The 18,205-nt window shown below is 40.2% G+C and overlaps 1 protein-coding gene across 1 annotated transcript; it reads right to left on the reverse strand.

Moving 5' to 3' along the window:
• Window positions 1–10,889: 10,889 nt before the first annotated feature.
• Window positions 10,890–17,879, reverse strand: BLOC1S4 (biogenesis of lysosomal organelles complex 1 subunit 4). The gene is made up of 5 exons (XM_071455995.1): window positions 17,616–17,879; window positions 17,224–17,295; window positions 15,973–16,074; window positions 15,158–15,292; window positions 10,890–11,871 (listed from the first exon to the last, which is right to left on the reverse strand). Exons 1-5 carry the CDS (start codon window positions 17,826–17,828, stop codon window positions 11,773–11,775), a joined length of 621 nt encoding a protein of 206 aa, XP_071312096.1. The 5' UTR covers window positions 17,829–17,879; the 3' UTR covers window positions 10,890–11,772.
• Between the last annotated feature and the right edge of the window lie 326 nt (window positions 17,880–18,205).

An 18,205-nucleotide genomic window follows, 5' to 3' on the forward strand; every position in this document is an offset into this window, starting at 1 on the left:
AGTCTGCTGGCTCATCAGGATTTAATTATCCTTTGTCCACCTCTGTAGGCTTGGCTCTATGGTAAGTAAAGAAAAAAAAAAAAAAGATGCAAGGGTTGGGTTTTTTCTTCTTATGCAAGTAGCAGCAGCAGGTGGGGAAAGGCAACATCCCTTCACCAACACACTGCTCCTCCTGTGGTGGTTCCACTGGCAGGGCTGAGACACAGGTTGAGGGAGTGTCACTGACAGCTGATGGGGTCACAGAGAAGAGGCATGAGGGCAGCTGATCACCACCCAGAGGCGGAAACCGCAGGGTGTGAGACGGCATTCATTCTCACAGCTGCCTGATATTTTCCTTTGCTGGCAGCAAGGCAGGCAGCAGAAGAGGAGAAGGAAGTCAGAGAAGGTGCAGAAGGAAATCTCTTCCCGGTCTCTCTGCTGTGTGGCAGTAGTTGGCTGGGGAGAAGGGTGGAGAGCTGGAGTTGGTACTATTAGAGCCCTGTCAGGAAAAAGCTGCTGTTTTACTTGCTTGCAGGAGTGAGTAAACCATGGACCAGTCTGAATGAACCAGATCCCTAGTCTCTGAAAATGCTCTGCTAAACTTAAAATACTGGGTTGTACTACTCCTAGGACACACATCAATGCTCAGCAATAACCAGTGCCACCCTACGGCCAAGACAAGGAGTAAAAGGGATTTTATATTTGTATAAGTGGGAGTCTCTGGTATTTGAAATGTTCATTTATATTCTCATACTTGATTGTTATATTTTATACTGTTTATGTTTTAGATCTTTATAATATTCAGCTGAATTATAAAGCAACATTGCTTCAGGACCTGGACTGCTAGTAGGAAACAGCACCAAGCATTTTCAAAAATGACCAGATACACTTGCATACCACATGCTGTGAAATCACAACTTAGAAAAAGAGGGTTTCTCTGATCTGACAAAAATCCAGTGATACCTACAGGGAAAAAAAATTGTGCTTTTTCTGATCAGAAAACAAGGAAACCAAAATCAATGCTCCAGCCTGAAATGTAAAAGCATCAGTAAAAAGTAAATGCAATGACTCATCAAAGACAGGAAAGCAATGTAAGCTGAGACATACAAAAGCAAAGAGGAAGGGGGGAGAAACAATTAAAGAGGGTTTAAAAGATTAAAAGCCTCTTTTTAAAGAGAATTTTAAAATATTAAAATAATAATCTTTTATTATTTTAACACCACCTGAAAGTTCCACACTAAAGAATATTACTGAAGAATATTATCAGATGGAAATTTAGAGGAGGTATGTACACTAATAATAAGAATTCAAACAAGCCTTTGAAAATAATAGGAGTGATTAAATGAAAGCCACTGCTAGTGATAATTTTCAAGCTGTAAGCCATTAATTTCCTTTTACTAGTCTCAAACAGTATCAAAAAATGTGAATGGTAACAAACAGGGTTTTCCATTTGCTTTATGATGTGTCAAAGCACCTCCAAAACATGATTCCTTTACACAGAGAGAATATTAGGATGACATTATTATTATCTAATAGTGGATATAGAAAACTACATTACAGCTACAGAAATACCCTGTGCAGTCAGAGGAGTTCAGTATTCTGCCTCCTATGGCCATATCTACTATTTTTTTCTGGAAAAGGAGCAAAAAAAGGTACAATGTGGTCTGACTAATTTTACTTGTTTCATCTTCCTGTTAAAAGGAAAGCAGAACAGAAACAGCTGGCTAAGAAAAGTAACACTTACCTAGTAAAGACTGGTGTAATAAATATTCTTTCTGGAATAGGCTATAGAGCACATGAGAAGGAAAAATGGAATTTGAAAGGAAGTGCATGAATCATTACAATCAGGAAGTTAGTGATAACTCATCTGCAGTGGAGCAATTTCATCTGCATCCTGAAAATCTGTGGCTAAAATTTTGGTGTCAAACTGACTGGGGTATTCAGATGACAAAACATTACTCATTCTATTCTATTTTCCCTTTTCTCCTAATAAAGCAAATCCATTTCACCTGCCCACATCAGCCACTTCTCTTTACCTTGATGTGACTGACCCTAACGCACACAGTCTCATAACCTCCTCTGGTGCCACCAGATACTTCCCTTCTTTGCTTTCCTGCCTCTTCTGGAAGCTTCCTGCACCTCTTTTTCTTTCTCCTGTACCCCAGCTTGCCCCATGTGCTGCTTGCATTGCGACCAGCCCTGGGTAGCCACAGGCATTCCTGTGGTGCCCCACAGGCTCCCCCAGGACTGTGGACCTGGCAAGGCCTGTGTTGGAAGTGGCAGTGTGGATTTCTGGGCTCAGCTGGGATTGTGCTGCTGCTGCTTGCTGTCTCATCCAGCTTGGTCTTCACAGCCATGTGCTGACAGCCTTCAATATTCCTCCAGGACCCTCCACCAGCCAACCATATATGGCTAAATCTGTAGAAATTCAGGATTAAACAAATGTTTTGATAGAGCAACCATATATGGCTAAATCTGCAAAAATTCAGGATTAAACAGATGTCTTTTTGATAGAGCAAGGAGCCCCAGGCAGATCCCAGGTTACCTGTGGTCTTTGCAGAGGTCTCTCTGCACACAGCTAAATACCCCCTTCTATCTGGCAAGGGAACCCCCTAAGCAGGGCTCCGTGGAGCTCTGTGCCTGTTGTGAGGGCCCCGGTAGCATCATGGATTTCAGTCTGCACATTTCTGTTCCAGCAGCAGTGCAAGTGAGGAAGTAGCAGCCAGCCAGCTGCTGCCTGTGCAGATCCCCACCTGCTGGCAGGCAGGTTCAGACACATAAAGGAAGCCTGAGATGAACCTTCCCACATGTGCACGCTCTGATGGGTCCAGTTGATACAAATGCCTGTCATCATCAATGTTTTGAGTCATTAGTTCATTCCATCAGTTGGCATCTATCAGTTACAATTAGGTGTCCATGCAGGCTAGGACAGACATTGGACCACACTGTCAATGCAGGCCCTGCCAGAGAGGTGTGGATGCATCCCATCCTGCTTTTAAATACAACACTGAGCAGTTTCTCCACAAGTCAAACCATGCAGACAAAAAGTTTGTGAGCAATTCTAAATGTAACAAATCTGACTTCCCTAGACACCACTAACAAGCAACACTAAGGCCCAACAGTATTTATATGACTATAAAAACATCACACAGGAATAACATTGTGAGTAAACTGAAAAATTATGCACAAAGCTGTATCAGGCAACAATAAAACTGCTAATTTTAAAAAATGTAAAAGGAAATGGGAAATAAAAGATGGTAGAATATTTGAGAATATTCCTCTTCTTGCACTTATGCCAGGCTTTGCTTCTGGCCTCTGTATTGGTATTGCCATTTCACCTGTGAATTAAGCCATGTTGTGTAGCAGATCAAAAAAAGTCAACTTGAACACAGTTGGAGATGTTAATTTTTCTTGCAAGACAGCTTGGTCTTCACAGTATTGCTTTTTATTTTGACCATAATGCTCAGTTGCTGAAGAAAATGAAATAAACTGAGCTGGAAAGAAGAAGAGTGCAAAAGCAAAGCTATATACCTCTTTTCTAAGCACTATGCTGTTATCAAATGGCCACATCCACAAAACTCTTACAGAGAAAACAGCAGACTGTGATTGCAGAATAGTCATTCACTTCAACTTCTTCCTACACACTGCGAGATAAAAGTAGCGCGTGATTAATCATCATCATAGAATTACAAAATGGTTTGGGTTGGAAGGGACCTTAAAGATCACCTAGTTCCAATCCCCCTGCCACTGTGGGGGTTGGAACCAACAATGGTCTCAAGGACTGGGTTCCAAGCAAAGGTTTGGGGAACAAAATGTGTAAGTACTGTTGCCCAAAGGAGTGTAGCACAAGCACTGCTGTTCTCTCTTGAGGCCCAGCTAAGATTCTTCTGGATCATCCAAATGTCTGAGAGTAACAGTACACTAATCTCACCAGAGCAGGGCAGTGAAATGCCCACTTCAGACCCACTTCAGACTTGGGATGTTCCTCAACATGGCTCGATCTACAGGGGTTCTCGCTTCACAAAAGAACCTGAGTAAACCTCTCAGCATGGTTGCTCTCAACTTGCTCAAAGTTGGAGCCTCCATAGGAAATCCCACTTTTCACCTGTCCAGGTGCTAAGAGTGCTTCCCCTCCACCCTACCAGGGAGAAAAGGGGCTCCATAAGAGGCAGCTCAGTCTGAGGATACAGAGGAGTTAAGGGAAAGAGGGGGAGAAGAAGGTACCCTGGACAGACTTGACACAAAGAAGGATTTGGGAGCACTGAAAAGAAAGGGAGTTTCTGTCATTTCCTCAAAGTGTTCCTTCTCTCCTCCAAGGCTGCAGTGAGCTGAACAGTATCTGGAGTGTGCTTCATGGGCTCTCTGCTTCAGCACAGTACCTCAGGTTGAGTTTAAACACCATTTTGCCAGGACCACTGCTCTGTAGCTATGATTAGAAAAGGTAAATGACAGCCCCAAATACACAAAGGGGTCAGACAACCAGGCCAGTTACTGACCTCCAGTAGTGGTGTATCCACACAAACACATTGACCAATGCAGCACCTCTATTTTGCCTTCTTGTGCATTGCCCCACAATCTACAACTTTTTATATCTGATCCACATAACCTTTGTTTTAGCAAAACCTCATCCTACTGATTGGAAGTAGCTCCTGCTTAACAGCCACAGATTTAGCTATTACATTAAAATATCCTTGTACATGAACCACATTATGAGTCAGAAAGTAAATTTGAGCAGTTACTCATAAATGAGATCACACAACTCTCATAGGTCCTGGAAACCATCAGTTTAAACATTCAGAACAAGACAAGGAAGCACATCTGATACAGGGAAATAAGTAGAGAAGAAACAAGAAAAAGGCAGGCTGTGGTACTGTTTAAACCTCTGATTTGCTTCTGCCTTAAATTACATGGGTAGTCCCAGCTTTCTGATCTCAAATAGGATACAGCATTAGTGGGAAAGGATCAGAGAAAGGCAGCAAAACCATGGAAGCTTCATACACAAAATAACAGGGCTTTAAGCAATCTGTTCTAGGGGAAAGTGTCCTTGCCCAGGGTGAGGGGTGAACCAGATGATCTTTAAGGTCCCTTCAAATCCAGGCCATTCTGTGATTCTTCAGCCAGCGGAAGAGATCACGGAAAAGGAAATAACGGAGATTACTACAAGAGGATGAGCAACACAGATGGCTCATGATTGTTGATTGTGTCCTCCAATACAAGAATTAGAGGATATTAAAAGAAGCTTGTGGGAACAGGGTTCAAAAATATGAATGTGGGATGCAGCAGAGAAGGTGCTTTGGCAAGGAGATTTTATTTTTGCGCACACTGCCTCTTGTCCTACCAGTGGGCACTGCTGAGAATTGCTTGTCTCCCTCTCCTCCACTCCCTCCCTTCAGGTATTTATACAAATGAATGAGATCACCATTTATACAAATGAATGAGTTTTCTTCAGGATGAACCATCCCAGTTCTCCCAGACACTCCTCACAGGAGATGTTCCAGTCCCTTAATTGTCTTTGTGGACCTGAACTGAACTTACTCCAGTTAGATCTATGTCTACCCCTCCATCATCTCCTCTCCAGCAGCTTTCTTACCTGACATTTACATCAGGCTTTTCACAATCCCCACAATATCCATATTGAAGCACCATCACATCTGCATTCATCCCAGAGTTTTGGTTCAGTCTTCTTACCCCTGCAGAGTGGTGTTTACCACCCTGGGGCTATGACTGAGCTAGCAAGTACTTCAGCACAGTAGTTCAGGCAGATTTGTAGCTTAATGTTTCATTGAATTTCATCTTCGCCTAAAACTAGTGCATGGCCAGCAGCATGGAATGAACACCCAACAGCAGTTGCAGCAAGTCAGCTAAACTCCTGAGCAAGTCTCTGGCTGTATTCAGTCCCAAAAGAATCCATTTTACACCCACAGGCAGTCCCATAGTGCAAAATAATGAGAGACAGAACACTATTCAAGATGGGCACGGGTAACTCCTATAACCCTGCTTTCACTGGCCTCTTTCTGTTATTGACTCTGTGTCCTCATAATTCCATCCAACTCACTTAGCAGAATCTTGACTTATCTCACTGGTACATGTAATGAGTTTGCAATGGCACTGCTCATCTACCTTGTTACCTAACAATATCCTACTTGATTTTCCTTAGGCAAGATTCCTCTGGCATTACTGCTTTGTGTTGTTCTTCAACTACAGAAACACAATGAAATTCAGGAGAAGTCAAGCTAATAAATCCAGAAAGAAAATACAATTTTTGTTCAATTATATTGTTTAGTATTTTTCTTCCCAAATATTTTTTTGCTTGATAATACACTGGATTTTAGATGCAACAAGCACACTTCCACAAAAGTTCTCAGCAACCCCTGACACCAAGAATAAGGGCACTGTGTATCACTAGCAGATGAACCATCACATTTTAGTGGAATCAGGCATCTGAGCAGGACACACAGACATCTCTGTAATGACAACAAGAAGGTTATTCCCAATACCTTTTTTCTTTCCTGTTCTTCTTTCCCTCTGTGTTTCCATACAAATTGCAAAGCCATCCCTGTAGAGAAAAGGGCTAATCAAAGACACATGAAGGAAACAGATGTTAATTCCACAGCAGGCACCTCCCCAGCTGTACATGGGAACACACTGACAGAGTAAGTGCTTTGCTTGCCTTCTCAGGGGGATGGCTGGGAGTAGAGGAGTGTCACCCCTCACCTTTGTGCCAAGACATCAGTGCTGGGGCTGGACTGTTTGGCTTGGCAGCACTGATTTTTAGCCAGAACAGTCCAATGATCTGGCTAGCTACCTGGAAGTCCTATTGCTTTTGAGAAAGAGGCAGTAACCAGAAGCAGTAACAGCAGCCTGGTCCAGACACACACACTAGAACTGGTCTACAGTTCTAGTACAGTTATAGCCCCTCCCAAAACTATATACTTGGGAAAAGTGCACACTGGAGGGAGAAAAAAAACCTCCTAAACTGTGAAAAAATAACAACATCACATATATATGTAATATCTGTTGTGGATCTCCATTCTTACCTTCCAGTTCAGTGATCTTGCCCTCGTCTGCTGATGCTGCTCACAGCTCTGTCACCACAATTTCACACCTTGGCACATGCCCTGGCTATGCTATTTTCTGCCTCTTCCATTCCTGCATAAGGCTCTTACCATTCATTTTTTTCCTTTTTTAAATTTTATTTTTATGAATCAATCAGAACCAGCTTTATTGCCAGTCTGCAGTTCTCAGGTGCTTCTGTCATATTTAGTGCCAGCCCTCAGTTTTAATGTCCTAGGATTGTGGAAATTTCTGCCTTTGTTTTTTCTTAAAGGTTGCTTTGCTTGTAAAGAAACTCCCAACAGTGTCACCTGTAAGGAACAGATGGCAATTAATTTAATTTTAAATAATGTAGGCATTGAGCTATTCTCATGAAACCTACAGCTTCTGAAACAGTGGGAGATGAGAAATTGAATTGGATACTTATCCTTCTTTTCTCAGTGACTGCACTTTCCCCCAGTGAATTCTGTCCCTTTGTCTTTTCACTCTGAACCCTCTGATGAAATTCTTGCTAACATTCAGTTCATTTTCTTAGGTCTGTCAGCACATTCATATATCTGTATTTTTGATACATTTTTAAAATATACTATTTAAGATCCCATATAGATAGCACATTGGAATGAATATTGATGCAATTTTAATGTATTTGTTTCACTTTAACAGTCCACCAAAGAATGTACAGACAATATTAAAGCAGACAAAAATGAAATATCATTTTGAATCTTCCATGTGGATTTTAGACAGGATATTTTGGTTTCCCTACCATATCCTTTATTCTGACATAATTCCAGAGGCATTATTTTAATTTTCCTTTTCACAGTCTGTATCTATAGGTGATTGCATTCTGTGTCCCTGGCATTGCCCATGAGCAACACCTGTCCTCCTTTTTTCTATTTTCTTGTTCCTTATTAAGACTCATGCACCATTCCCATATCCTTTACAGTTTTTCCAAATCATAAAAAATGACCAGCATTGAAAGAGTTTGGGAATAGATAACATCAAGCAAGAAAGTCAAGAACACTCTCCAAATCTCTGAGATCCGCTGGAGTCTGCACTACCATCTTTAGGTTGTACTACCACCCATCGGCTTGGAGTAGAATCAGCAAAAGCAGCTGAGGGACAAAGCCTCTGCTCTGCCGCTGCAGCACAGCCTGCCACAGCAGCTCAGCTCCTACATAGATGGGAGTCCCAGCAGATGGAAACTCCTCACCCCTGATGGACTTAGCTGCAGTGGCTGGAAAGATACCAACTCCTGTTATGGTCCTCTTTGACCATAGCTGTATCTGACAGGGATTTTAGCTTTTCAAGGATTTTCTTGGTAGCTGGTGCAAGACCAATATCTTTTCTATGAAAAGTGCGGGAGTTTAAAAAAGTAATCACTTAAAAAACATTTTCCTCTTTTTCTTTTTTTTTTTTTTTTTTGTTTTAAATGGGAGCATTATTTACCAATGCCAAATATAAAGTTCTTTTCACAGACAAAGGTGCAAGCTGTCTTCCTCTTCCTATTCATTCTGCTATGTCTTTCACTCAGGATCACTCTTTACAGCTTTACCTTGCTACTTAATTCTTAGTGTTGTAAGTAAAACTACTTAACCCTGAAGGTTATTGTCAGCAGAAGTAATGAAATGCCACAAGTTTTTATGTCAATGTAATCCAGTGCATCTTTAAGTAATTTATCTTATTTGATCAGATAAATAATCAAACCTGTTTCTTTCCATTTCAGTCATCTGCATCCTTCTGTAATTTCTTTGGGCTTTACTGCAGTCGCAGCACTGCTTGATTGGAACAAAATCTGCTGGTCCAAAAAATATTAAATATAAATATCAATCTTTATGTGCTGACTTCAGGCAGAGTTTATCATATAATTAAACACCTATGCGAGACAGATCATGCTCATTTGTGTCCAGGAGCTATGAAAAGTGTAGGCCTCTGACATTCAGTCCAACCTGACTGTGATATAACCTCACTGTGACTATCTTGTGAATGCAGCTTCTGTGACATATTGACATACATTGTACAGCAAACAGATAACTTTTAAAAAGCTGCATTAGTTTCAATTAGCATTAGGCTAATGCTAATTTTAACATGGGCCTAGAATGCACATAACTATAGGAATATAAAAACTTTTAGCATTACTTTTGCTAGGATTGCTTTAAAATGTTTGCTTAATGACATTGAAAAAAAGTAAGATGTGTATGTAGACTACTTTGTTGATATTAAACACCAGCTCATTTCATGTGCCTGATACTCAACCTTTAGCAGCAGAGCACAACCACATCTTGCTTTACACCAGTTCTATATGAAGAGCTCTCGTGAAAAACAGGTGATGTAGCCCCATAGGTACTGGCTTGTATCCTGGAACTCAGGCAAGAGGATAAACATGGTGTAGGGAAAGATGCAGGTAGAGCCTTCTGGGGCTGTGAATATTGGTATCAGTGGATTTTGAGATTCAGATTTTGTTCACAGCTGGCAAACCCAGTAAATATTGAACCTAATTCACAATATAGTTATTACTGGTTTTACACTAATGCAAGGTAACAGCAGACAGAATAAAGGAATATTCTGAGTATTTCTTTACTGAGTGTGAACACCTGGGATGTTTTTTGTGCTATTCCTGCAAGGTGAGGCTGACCATGAATAAGGAGACAGCAAAGGTACAAACAAACCAACAGCAGGGTGCATTTTGTCAGTATTATGAGAATGCCTTAATTTCATAACCATGAGCCTTATTTTGTAACAGATGAACAGTGACCTTGGTATTTTGTACCATGTCTTTTAAAAGCCACAATTAATTTACTGTCTTTTGCAGCATTTCCTTAACAAATTTTCCATGTATTGTCCATTATTTTCAGCAATAAAAATATTTTGGAGAATTTCCAACATAGAGCTATACTAATTATAGGAACTGTCTGATTTTTATTGGTGGTGTGCCTTGAAGATACAGCTCGTTTTTTCCATACAACACTTCAACAAAAATGCCCACTGCAGGATATATGAATGTTCACTCTTACTAATATGAAAAACATTGTGTGAAAAATATTCAGCTGTATAAACTTGCTGAAATCTTTATTAATATTTCAAACATCATCTTTTTAAAAGAAATTGCATTTTGGCTCCACACAGCAGAGGACAAAGTTATTTGAGAAGGTGATTCATTTAATTAGAAAGTTGCTCTAAAGATTACTTTTTTTTTATACCAGTGTTAGCATGTTTAAGAGTACCTGACTGCAGCTTTCTGTTGCTACACTAAGTGTGTAATTTTATTAGATCTCACTGAGGAGGAATAAACTTTCAAGCATTATTTATGCATACACTGAAAGGCACCACGCCTTTTAGAAATGCAACTGTTGCTCCAGTGGAACATCTGAATAATGAATTATTTATGAAAACAAGGAGGATGGGAGGGGAGCCCTGCTTCAAAGTCATGTCTGTTTCTTTCTGCATATTTATGTGATTATTTTCCTATGTTAAAGTTCAGGTAAGTTTTACATCAGAACTACTTTTAGAGCCTACTAACTTGGACTTGAAAATCTTTGTTTTAAATTTTAATAAATGTTGCTTCAGATACATTTAAGATGTTTAGAACCCAATCCCTGCTGGTCTTTGGAGACAAGATGTATTAATATACAATCTCTGCTCTGCAACTTCATACCTGTTTTGTGTGTGCAACATGAAATCTAGAGAAATACTGTTTCTCTAAAGCATTCCTCCCAGACTTGTATTTTGAGTATTCTAGTGAGTTACACTGGCAATAGAGCAGCAGAGATAAAACTTGTTCAGAGGAATACATCAATTTATGACTAACACCTGCTAGGTGGGTAAATACTGTCCAGTGAAATGCAAGAGCACAACAGGGGTTAGCCAGCTATTAGTTTATTGATAATACAAATTGCAATCAGCGTGGGAAGCCTCAGTATCCACACAGAGTTGTGAAGGAAAAGCAATCTGGTCAGGTACCTAACTGAAGTTCAGTCCAGGGTCATCCCTCCCCAACTTAGACACTTGTTCTTTTTGACAGCAGGTTTTATACATCTGTATCTCTCTCTATATATAAATTTATTTCACATCCACCTGGTTATACATCAAACAACACAATGATGCAATAATTAAAAGTTTGGGTCACTGGGACCTGAGGATCATCAGTGGGGCAGGATGTTTGCTTTATGAACTAGGACTACATCACATGGATTGAGCCATGTCCTTGATTCCTGGACAACCTCCCAAGTCCTGCCCCTGCAACAAGTAAATCCCAATGTGGTGCATTTCTCTGTACAAACTGCAGGGACCAGGCTTAAAACCTTGGAATAGATGTGAAACCTAATGCATAGTTTTTCTTTCACCTCAATCAGCACATTATGAAAAAAGACAAATAAACCCCCTGCTTGCGATATAGCTATTTACATGCACAGCAGCACAGATATTTATGTGTTAAAAAACTTATATACAATAGTATGTTTCCTATTATTTCCATATTTAAAAAAAAGTAATGTAAAAATATTCTTAAATTCCTTCCCCAAAATAATCTGAAAACTTACATGGTGTTTTAGGAAGGCTTTTGAAATAATGTGCACAAACAAAGATTACCTGAAAATATTGCCTGAGGGAAGACAATGAGAATCAGAATGGCAATATGCCATCAATAGTGCTTAGAAAATGCAGTTGTTCTGAGGTTGGCATTCCTTTTGTTCACTTGGCTTCTCTATTCTGGCTGATTCATATCAATCCTAAAGCAAAAAATCATCAATAAGGTGCTTCATTAAGACATGGAAAATAGTCTTCAGTCTTGAAGAGGACTGGAGGTTCATAGAGGGTCTGTTGCTGTCGTGAGGAAGACGATTTCTGCAAATTAGAGAAATTTATTTTTCGCCTTTTTCATAAAGCATTTTAAAACAAATGCCTGCAGAGCTAAAATGCAAAACAAGAAAAGTTTTAAGGCATATTACTTAGTTGGATGAATTCTTAATCATAGCTCAGATGAGCCTGGCACGTTCCTAAAGTTAGTGAAGAAACGCAGCCTTTGCCCTTTGCCATTCCAGCGCCTAAAAGGACCCAGTCCTGGAACATGTAGGATAGGCCAGCACTGCAGGAGCCAAACTGTACCATCCAGCTGATGGGAGAGTCATTGTAACCTTCATCCTTTCCAAGCCATACACCTTTACCTTTCCAAGCCAGCCACTTCTTTGGAGTCAACTCTGGGCCTGGGTTCTCATTTAGTTACTCAAAAAGTTTTCCTATGGAAACACACCTAGCAAATTCTTCTTTCAAGAAGGTTGCTGCTCCTGCTGAGCTTCTTCATATGACACAATGTTAAAAATAATTTGGTAGTGGACTGGAAAAGAGCTGTTACACTGTTTTTGAGGGAAGGTGTACATGTTTCTTTTAAATATTAACTGTACAATGTTTTGCTGTATCCGATGGCTCATTGAAAGAGACAACATCAAGGACCACTAGTGACTACTCTGTCAGCCTTGCTGCGGGTACATAATGCTGCAACACAATGCAGACACAGGGTATGTTTTCAATGCCTGGCATTAAATAGAATGCTTGAAATCAAGATTTCACTCATTAAATGTTCTTTTCAACAAATAAAAATATTTTGATGAACTGTTTCATAGAGCCCTGTCAGTTTGGAATGAGGAACTTAGTCTTCACCAATAATAAAGTTAGAAGTACACCAAATATCATTGTTTGATAGCCTTGGAGTTTAGAATGGTCTTATAGCACCAAAATGAAGATATAAGTAACCATACCTACAAAACAAAGTGGAAATTTCTCAATATTCAGTTGAGCTGTATATCTGTACTCCATACGAAGTAAGTACACATTCTCCTGCTATATACAAAATTGCTGATACATTATGTCTTTAACTTTACAATACCATTAATTTCTCTAAGTTTGTTTTGTCATTCAAGTTGCAATGAAATTAAAAAATATAAACAAAGATCTGATTTATAAACAGTGTATATTATCAGTGTTCTCTGTATCACAAATTTTGCCAAATGTAAAAGCAACCTTCAAACTCAAAGTTCTGATTTTTAAAATACTTTCCTACTCTGTACTGTCCTATCACATAACAATCTGCAAGCACAGGAAACTAAGGTCACGGGTTTTCTGTAACTCCTGACACGGATTTAAGAGGTGCTACATTTGCCTCTGTGCAAGAAGGGGCAATTTCAATCCAGTGAGGAAATTTATAGGCAGGCACAGTAGCTACAATTGCCTAAGCACACATTAAGGATCAGTTATTTTGCAGCTGCTTAGCAGACATTTTTAGCTTTTGAGGGTCTACATTTTTAGCGATATTAGAAACCTTACAGTACTGTTCTTTAGACTGCCTGGTATTCACAAAGGAAGAACTTTGGGCAAAATCTGAAAGGGAGATTATAAATACACATCTTGAGAAATAAAAAATACAGCCCTTGTGTAAAGAAAGAGATACATTTAAATGGGAAGAGAATGAGGGTACTTAATTAAAACTAGCAGTAAAATATGAACTACAGCTGCAGTGAAAATAATAACATCAGAATAACCTTCTTTTCCAAACATGTATTTTACCATTGATATATTGAGCTAGTTAAATATCAGGCAAGTGGAGTAACCTCTACAGGCATCTGCATTCACTTATGCTTGTGTTTACAAGTGGAAGTAGGTATCTTACTATGCAATACTCAGAATCACTTTGGAACAGTAACTTGCCTTTCAGTGAATCAAATAATGCCAGTAAGTTCTGAGTGTTATTTTATTGCTATCCATAATCAAACTAAGAAACCACTGGAGATGCCAGGTCCACCCTCCTGAAATTTTCAAAGGTTTTCTGACTTTTAAATTGTGGAAAAAGTGCTAATTTGACCAAGTGTTCCCCTACAACACTAAAAAAGTACTTTCTTTGAACTAGCAAACTTTTCAAGTGAAGACTATAATTCCTTGGTTAATAACTGTTTATAGAAAAAAATGGAAAATACTGCTGAATAATCTTCAAGGCAACTTGTACAGGTTTTTTGGTTTTTAACTGGCCCATAAAGTGCAACTTTGTGTTGTTGATTTTAAGTTTTTTTAAAGAAATAAATTACAGAACTCCTAAACTTAAACACTAAGGAAAATGAAGGAATGAGATGAGAAATTAACTAACTTAAAGACTGCACAGTAAACAGCAGTGAAGAACCAGTTCCTTGAATTGAGCCTTAACAAGACAACACATGTTCTTTTTATATGTATTTTTCTCTGCTGACATATATACTTGGAAGATGTAGGAACAAAAATACTCCAAAAGCCACAATCTTCTTCCTCTCCCCTTCTACAAAGCTATTTTTTTCATCATTCTTACCAGAACGCAGAAAACTGAGTTAGTACAGGATGGATACAATAGAAGATAAAACAACCTGTGAGGTGACAAGATGCAAAAGAGTAGAACTTACAAATGGTGTACTGCCAGGTGATGTCAAGAAACATCAGGAATTCAGGTGATTTTTTTTTTAACCAAAAGATTATTTTAAACCCGAGGCACAATGCCAGTTCAGTGTTAGGTAAGGCATCTCTGAAATATACCAGAGACAGTGTTTCAAGCCCTTTGTAAAGGAACAGTCCACAAGGAAAGATGGAGAAAACTGCATCCTTAGAAAGTTTACCAAGGTGGTAACATGATTATCCAACTCTGTGCACTGAATACAAATATAATCTTAATTTTAAAAATACTGTGCAGATTAGCTTTAGTTTTCTTTTAGGTAACATTTGTGCAGTGATGTTATCAATGCAGAAGGATCCTTTAGCAGTGTTGCCTGTACAGGCTCTTCCTACTTGCTTTGCATACCACCAGAGATCGGGGGTGATTTAGTATAAAGGCCTGTGCATTATGTGCCTGTTTGTGTCCTTCACATTCATCTCTTTGTGTGCTCAGCCTTGTTTTGCAATGCTACACAAATCCTTGTAAGAAATTAAACTTTTAAGTTTGGTTGCTTCCATTTTTTTTTAAAAGAAGCCTGAGAACTCTGTAAAAATCCTAATAAAGTATATTAAAAATGTACAGCTACATTCATATACAGGTGCAACAAACTTATTATTATTTTAATCATCTGGTCTAGTAAGCAGAGCAACTAAGCTGGTCACATGGCAGCAAAACTTTACTTACATTAAGGAAGGATGGCATGCTGATTGTGTGCAAGAGTTTCTTGAAGGTGCTTGGAAAAGCTCCAAGGTCTGTTTCTGCCTTTGTGACCCGTTCTTCCAGTCCAGCTACGCTATTCCCAATCATTTTCACAAAAGCCTGGTGTAAAAAAAAACCAACAAAATAAATATGACACTTTCCCTAACAACATAAAACAGGATTATGTATTGCAAAAGAGGGGTGGAAGATCCATTGCTTAAATGAGTTGTCAAAAACTTCATGCTCAATTTCCCTTCTGCCTCTAAGTCCATTTTAATGCTATAAATTACTTGAGATACTTAAAAGGCTGAAAACCAGGTTAAATCTAATAAAATAATCTTCCTTTTCCAATTTACCTTTCAAATAACTAATTTGGATTTTTCAGAATCTAGACCTCTATCTGCCATTTTACTACCAAAAGAAAAACCAAGGATCTGAACCACAGTCTTGAAGCTTTATTAGGGATCAAGAGATCTCTCATTCTATTTGTTTCTGAAACTTTGAAAGCTAACACAAAAAACTGCCTTGCTTCAAACAGTCAATGGACAATTTCTTTTATTCTTTTTTAAATATGTTGCAAAAAGATCTAAAACACATCTGAAATTCCCACAGTTCCCAGAAATTCTTCATAAATGTAGTCCTCTTTATTAACCCTGAAGTACTGAACCCAGCATGGACATGGAGAGCACAACTCACCTGAGCTCACTCCATATGTGTGCACATACACACACAAATATGGAGACATTGATTTTTCCCTCTGTTAGGAAACAAAATGCATCTAGAAGATAGCAAATACATACCTCTAGTTTGTCAATCTTCCTATATATCTGCCTCATTTCTGTGGCTTTTGTATAAATTTGAGGTATACTTTCATTGACAACTTGAGAGGAATCACTTCGAATCTAAAGACAATGCAAAGAAATAATACAAAAATCAATGAATGAAACAAAATGTTTAGTAGATTTTATTCTGGAAACTAGAACTGTCCTCCAATGAACAGCCTATAATTTAGAGTTTAAAAATACTGGAATAAATTAGTATAAAACACTAGATTAAAATCAATACACTATAGCATTTTTGTATAGTTTCTAGATAACATTGAAGAAAATGTATTTTGCAGAGACTAATATTTACCTTTATACTTATATTAAAAGTAGGCTAATACAATCTCTTCTGAAGTGATATGGAGCATTTTCCAAGACACACTAAAGAAATAAACATACTAAGCTAAAATTTTGTCTTCAGTTTTACTACTTCTACTTTTCTTTAGATTTGTTATAAAAGTGAGGCCACAAAAATCTTAGCTTACTGGTATTAAAAAAAACCCCAAACCTACCACAGAATTGTGCAGGAAAATCATATGTGCTACACTTTAAAAGACAGCCTATCTACCAGTGGTAGCTTACAGGAACTTTCCATCCAGTTCCCCCATCTAACCCTATGAGAAAAGTGAAAACAAAGCTGCCTTTCTGAAAAGAGGGTCCCCTAAAGACAAATCTAGCTTTGGTGGTTTGGCAACTCGGATTAGACACTTTCATTACAAAACCAAAAAGGATGTCTTTATATATTTTCAAGAATAAGCAGAATATCATACTGTTCTTTTAAACAAGACAAATACAACTACATGAATATGCAGTTAGAAAAAAAATCTTCACTGAAAGGGCTGTCAAGCATTTAAGCAGGCTGCCCAGGGAAGTGGTGAAGGTATTTAGAAGATGTAGCACTTTGGGACATGGTTTAGGGATGAATATGTCAGTGCTGGGTTAACGGCTGGATTTGATGATTTTAGAGATCTTTTCCAACCTAAGTTCTATATAATTATATGATTCTATAGCTATATGGACACATTTTGCTCTGACATGAAAGCTTGGTAGTTTTCATCCATGAGTTACCTGATTACCAAAATAAGTAATCTAATTATCAAACGTGTTTTCATACTGGAACATGCCTAGACTAAAGGCTTCTTCCTCTCTATGTCTTACTTACAAACACCAATTCAACTGTGTTTAATCTGACTTTGAAAACACAACCACATCCAACTTTATACGTACCATATCCAGCATTCCCACGAATTCATCCACCCTGGTCAGTAAGTCTTCTAGACTCTTGTCTAAGCTTTCTATCTGCAAAACAGAGGTCACTTAAAGTGCTTGAAAACACACACACATACACACACACACACACACAGACACACACACATTCACAAAACCCCGGCCAGTGTCACCGAGTACAGACACCGGTCAGACTACAGCGAGTCCCACAGGAATCCCACAGGCTTTTCTCGGCTTCGTTCAGCGCAAGGGATGCGACCCCCGCTACGTCCTGTCCTGGACAGCCCCAGCCCAGGAGCGTGTCCAGCTCCAGACGGCTGCACTCCCATTGAGGGCAGCCCTTCCCTGAGCCCAGGAGCTGTGCGGGAGCCCCCGGCCCGGCCCTCGCCCACCTGCTCGCTGAAGAGGCTGCGGTCGGCGAGCAGGTACGCGGAGTAGGCGGCGGCGGTGGCGCTGAGCGACGCCTCCGAGGCATCCTCGTCCTCCGCCTCCCCGAGGCCGGAGGCCCTGCTTTGGCTCTGGGACACGTTCCCGCTGTCCGCGCCGGGGCAGGCGTCCGGCAGCTCGGCTCCAGCCCGGTCACCAGCGCCGGCAGCCGCCGCCATCCCACCTCCCGCTCCCACCAGGATGCGCCGCCCCTCACATGACCGGGCGGGCCGGCGCAGCCGCGCTCCCGGCAGGCGGGGCGGGAGCGGCCCGGCCCCCGCGCTCCGGCGCTGCATACGGAGCGTACGTGCACACGGAGCGCCCTCATGGCCGGTGCCCGGGCAGGGAATCGCGTTTGGCTGGAGGAAACTCAGGCTCCGCCGGCTCTGAGCCACCCCTGCCTGGCGCTGGGACAAGACAAAGCGGGACTCCGTCTGCAGGAGCGTTTGTGGAGGATGTGGCCTTTGGCAGGGGCTGGCTGTTCCCTCAGGCACACACCCTCAGAGCCCCCTTCGGCAATTCCATCCCACACCCGAACGGGCCACGGCCCGCGAAA

This window comes from Agelaius tricolor, unplaced genomic scaffold (genome assembly GCF_023055355.1).
Source record: "Agelaius tricolor isolate 1412-34295 unplaced genomic scaffold, bAgeTri1.0.p SCAF_2, whole genome shotgun sequence".
Taxonomy (NCBI): domain Eukaryota; kingdom Metazoa; phylum Chordata; class Aves; order Passeriformes; family Icteridae; genus Agelaius; species Agelaius tricolor.

Excerpts from the sequence above, each read along its gene's own strand:
- BLOC1S4 (XM_071455995.1), bottom strand. The coding sequence starts at position 17,828 with ATGGCGGCGGCTGCCGGCGCTGGTGACCGGGCTGGAGCCGAGCTGCCG. Across the intron at positions 17,296-17,615 it reads GCAGCCTCTTCAGCGAGCAG|ATAGAAAGCTTAGACAAGAG; the intron begins GTGGGCGAGGGC and ends TCTGTTTTGCAG. Across the intron at positions 15,293-15,972 it reads GGAAGATTGACAAACTAGAG|GCTTTTGTGAAAATGATTGG; the intron begins GTATGTATTTGC and ends TTTTTACACCAG.